General features: G+C 34.9%; 1 protein-coding gene across 6 annotated transcripts; it reads right to left on the minus strand.

The window, feature by feature from the left end:
* Positions 1 to 229: 229 nt before the first annotated feature.
* Positions 230 to 4,025, minus strand: LOC131019402 (uncharacterized). Of its 6 annotated transcripts, none has more exons than XR_009100248.1 (4): positions 1,987 to 3,893; positions 1,609 to 1,659; positions 1,362 to 1,441; positions 230 to 416 (listed from the first exon to the last, which is right to left on the minus strand). XR_009100248.1 is itself a non-coding variant. In XM_057947944.1 (4 exons), exons 1-4 carry the CDS (start codon positions 3,339 to 3,341, stop codon positions 339 to 341), a joined length of 360 nt encoding a protein of 119 aa, XP_057803927.1. In that variant the 5' UTR covers positions 3,342 to 3,887; the 3' UTR covers positions 230 to 338. The 6 variants fall into 6 exon arrangements, 2 of the variants coding, with proteins under 2 accessions (XP_057803927.1, XP_057803928.1); XM_057947944.1 differs by lacking the exon at positions 1,362 to 1,441 and having other exon boundaries at positions 1,987 to 2,172; positions 3,297 to 3,887; XR_009100247.1 differs by having other exon boundaries at positions 1,609 to 3,896.
* Positions 4,026 to 4,239: the final 214 nt, after the last annotated feature.

A 4,239-nucleotide genomic window follows, 5' to 3' on the forward strand; every position in this document is an offset into this window, starting at 1 on the left:
GGTTTTTTGCACTTTTTATAACGGTTTTTTGCACTTTTTATAACGATTTTTACAGTTTTTATAACGATTTTAACCGTTATCTTTGATTAGAATACATAACGATTTTTTTCACCTTTTATAACAGTTTTTTTGCACTTTTTATAATTGTAGTATATTTTTTAATTTTGCAATTTTTATAAAACGACAAAATGATAAAATCAACAATAACAATTTTATATATCATCCAAAATATTCATACATTACCATCCAAATGAACCAAGTATCAAGTATACATCATCATTGCATATTCGATTCAAAATTGAAAGTACCAACTATCTTATAACTATAACAAAAATCTATCAAACTATGTATTCTAGCACTAAGTCCTCAAGAACTAGTTGCTCTTTCCTGAAATCCTTCTTCCTCATGAAAGTAATCTGCAATAGAGATTTAGTGAAAAATGAAGAATGACCGCTACCTTCAGAATTATTAAAGTGACAAAACTAAGACATAACAGAAAGCAAACAAAACATAGGGCTAGAAACATTCTCTCCTGGTAAATTAACATTTTCCTCATGGGAACTACAAAATCCCAAACAGCTAAAAGGAGAAACATTATCCTTGCATATTAGGAGTAAAAAGGAAATGTAAAATATAGTAGAAAATCACAACCAAATCAAGTCATACAAATCAAATTTAAATGCCTCAGATTAAAACCAAGCATATCTGCGAAGAACTCACATTTAAAAGCAAAAGATCAGCGACTATGTCGCTAACAGCTTTATTCTTTTCATATAACCATAACAGCTGTATCAAGTTAACAATCCAGACAAAGAAAGCATAGAACACAGGGGAAAAAAAGAGAACACAACATGCATTTTTAGGCCCTAAATTACTAGCTTGTGTTTCGAATGGTATCTTTTCAGCATTCAAAATCTCCCAATTTCACAAAAAGTTAACAGAATAATTGACATCTTTGTTTGAACACAATTTGAAAAAAAAAAAGCTATATAGTTTAAGAGTTAAACAAACAAGTTGCAACTAAAAACAAGTAAACGTCAACTAAAAACATAAACCCTATGCTATGCACATTCAGATATTTTTGAAGTAAATGTTAATCTGACAAAAGCAAAATGAACTTTTAGTGTAATATATAGATTTAAGATGTCATTTGTCAGTTTTCTCAGTCCAAAAAGAATTAAGTCATAGTTATTAATTACAATTTAGTTATAAGAAACCAAATCTTTTCGCTTTTGGTATGGCACAAAGCACTGTGCATAGTGAATTATCAATCTTAAAAGAATTCAAAAGATCATATAAAACAGAACAGTGCCAAAAGCTACATTTGAAATTTGAGGGGAAAGAAGTACATGAAAGCATACCTAGATGGTTCGTTGCAAATTGCAATTCTATATTGTCATGTGAAAGCATGAAGGGTGTAGCCATAACCCCTGCATTGTTACTTTTAAATAAGAAAAGATGTCAGTATACAGGACACAACAATCTTCATCTAAGAAAAATGCCCTAAAAAGTCTTAAATTATGATGAAACAAAAAAAAGACATAGTGAGTGTTCGAGACCATAGGTATATGTGCTTCAACTTAAGATCATAGATTATAGGAAACTCACATGAGGAGGTGTAAGGGAAGCCTCGAAGAGTTGTATTCCGATGCAAAATTCCTAACAGATGCAAAAGAGGAAAGATCGAGTTCCATAACATCAATTTTAGCATCAGAGAATTCATTGATTATTGTTTCTTTGATCTTTCTAGAACATTAATACAAGCATCATGATTTCCATCCCTTCCAAGCCGCATACTAAGAAAAGTTTTCAGTTCAATCAATAGATATCTACATAAAATTGGTTAGTTCAAGGAATATTGCTACAGCCCTCAATCTTATGGTGTGCTTGGACTCTCATTCATGGATATGCATGTTCAAGCGAAGATGTGAATTTGCAGATTGGATTGAAACCAAAAGACAAAGAAAAAGGAAGCAAACAGCAAACCTTGATTCTAAACTTGCTTTCGGGTACATCAGTGCAGTCAGGTCGCACTTGATAGTAAGAATCGGCTGGAGTTCCTACGTCCTTCCACATTTTTCCCAATTTACACAGAATGATCCTTTCCCTAGAAAACGGTGAAAGAATAAAGGCGGCTTCAGTCTCTTGTAATGATCTCAGATCTCCACACACCTAAAAATCAAACAAGCACAAATTGTAAAAATTCGGACAACAAAGTTCGAATCTCTTACCACAGTCATCCACACTCAACACACATTAGCAAATCGACATCTAAATCCCTGACAAAAAACAAATCAAATCCCTGACTAAATGCCTATCAGATTGATGAATAAAATATCCAGTTTTATCTAAAATCAAATTAAAATAGTGCAGAGCCAGCTTTCATAATTAACTGGAACAGCAAAAGACTGGATACTTAGCATATATACAAAAGAAAGTTCAACATGTCCTCATAGATGCCAATAGACAAACTCTTTACAGCACAGGCAAGACGCTAAAATTGTTCTCTAAAACTATGGACTTCAATGTATACTCTTGTAGGTAACACTTTCATGCTTAACTCAGCTAAAACTCTGACCCTTCGGTGAAACAATATATCATAAAGCAATGAAATTTTGTTTAGCCCCTTCTTTGTGTGTCTTTTTCTTTTTCAATAGTAAGCTCCTTTTGTTTTAATTGCTAAAAGGTGAAGATTTATATAGTTTATGCAGAAACTGAAGCAAGCTCATGAAGTGGATATCCATCAAATATTCAAATGTATATCAAATTACCATCTATTGAAACATATATTGACAAGTAAAGACCTAAGTGAGTAGAAGATAGCATAGAAGCAGCAGTGAGCAGGAAAGCTTACCCGCAGCTGTAGACAACATTATAAATCATATTGGTTCCACTTCGCTCATCTATGATAGGCTCAAAACATTCATCCATAACAGAGAAAGTAACAGCCAACTTGGAATTGCTTTCTATCTTTAAGGAACCACAATATACATTCTTCTTTCTGGATAAAATTCCAAAGCAACAAATTCACAATATACGAAACCCCACCCCCGTGGGCTCAGGGCGTTACACTATCCTTCCCTGAGCTCATAGCTCGAAAACCCCCAATTCATCCCTCAGCAAATAACCAGAACCCAAATCCAACCCCAATCCAGCCTATAAACCACTAAACGATATAAGCTTTAAGCGCCTTAGTGCATAGAGAAAATAGCATGAAGATGCCATCTGCAACACATATGTACACCAAAGAAAACAGCCTGTAATCCAATCAATCTTTGAACAAAATAAGAAATTACCATAAACGAGCTCTCTATGGAAAGAGAAAGGTGGACCGGTGGCATCGTTTCCGCCACTGCTCGCCGGGAGTTGGAGGAGAAAGAGAGGTGATTAGAGAATTAGGGCTTTCCCCCTTTCCTGCCTCGATTATGTGGAGTTGAGAAGAGAACCGGCCGTAGAACACCATCGGCTCGCCGATCCTCGGACCACCAGCAACGATGGGCGGGCTCTAGGTCGCGTAGCTCGCCGGTCTTCCTGAGATGGCGACGGCTGGGTTGTTTCGAACAGAGAAGAACTAGGGCTCAACCAATCGAATAGAGAAGAACTAGGGCGCGGGGCAGCAGCGAGGGTGGGCGGCGACGGGCCGGTGCAGGGCAGCGGCGCCGGCGGCGGAGTTGAGAGGGGAGAGAGGGAGTCGAGAGACAGGATTGGATTCAGCGCGGGATTGGAGAAAATTTTTGAAGAGATTGGGGGAAATTTTGAAGAGAAATAAGGATTTGTCTTTTTCTTTTTTTCACTTTTAATATTCAATTTTTGGTATTTAGATTTCTAATTTAGATTTTTAATAAAAAAATGTTATGAATTTTTTATTTTTCAAAGTCTATATCTAGGAATAAATTCAAATTTTAGGATAAATAATTTATTTGTTATTTTTTAATATAATATAAGATAATATAATATTATTTTAAAAAAATTAATAAAAAAAATTATACATAACAGTTTTTAAAGACGCTCATACATAACGGTTCAAAAACCGTTGTAAATGACTCTTATACATAACGGTTCAAAAACCGTTGTAAATTACTGTTATAAAAGATGGTCATAGATAACGGTGGCACAACGGTTTTGTAATACCGTTATGTATGCAACTAATAGATAACGCAAAAACATAACGCATTTGTTCAAACCGTTATCTATCATTTAGATAACAGTACATAGATAACGGATTTTCGCAAAACCGTT

Source organism: Salvia miltiorrhiza, chromosome 4, assembly GCF_028751815.1.
Source record: "Salvia miltiorrhiza cultivar Shanhuang (shh) chromosome 4, IMPLAD_Smil_shh, whole genome shotgun sequence".
Taxonomy (NCBI): domain Eukaryota; kingdom Viridiplantae; phylum Streptophyta; class Magnoliopsida; order Lamiales; family Lamiaceae; genus Salvia; species Salvia miltiorrhiza.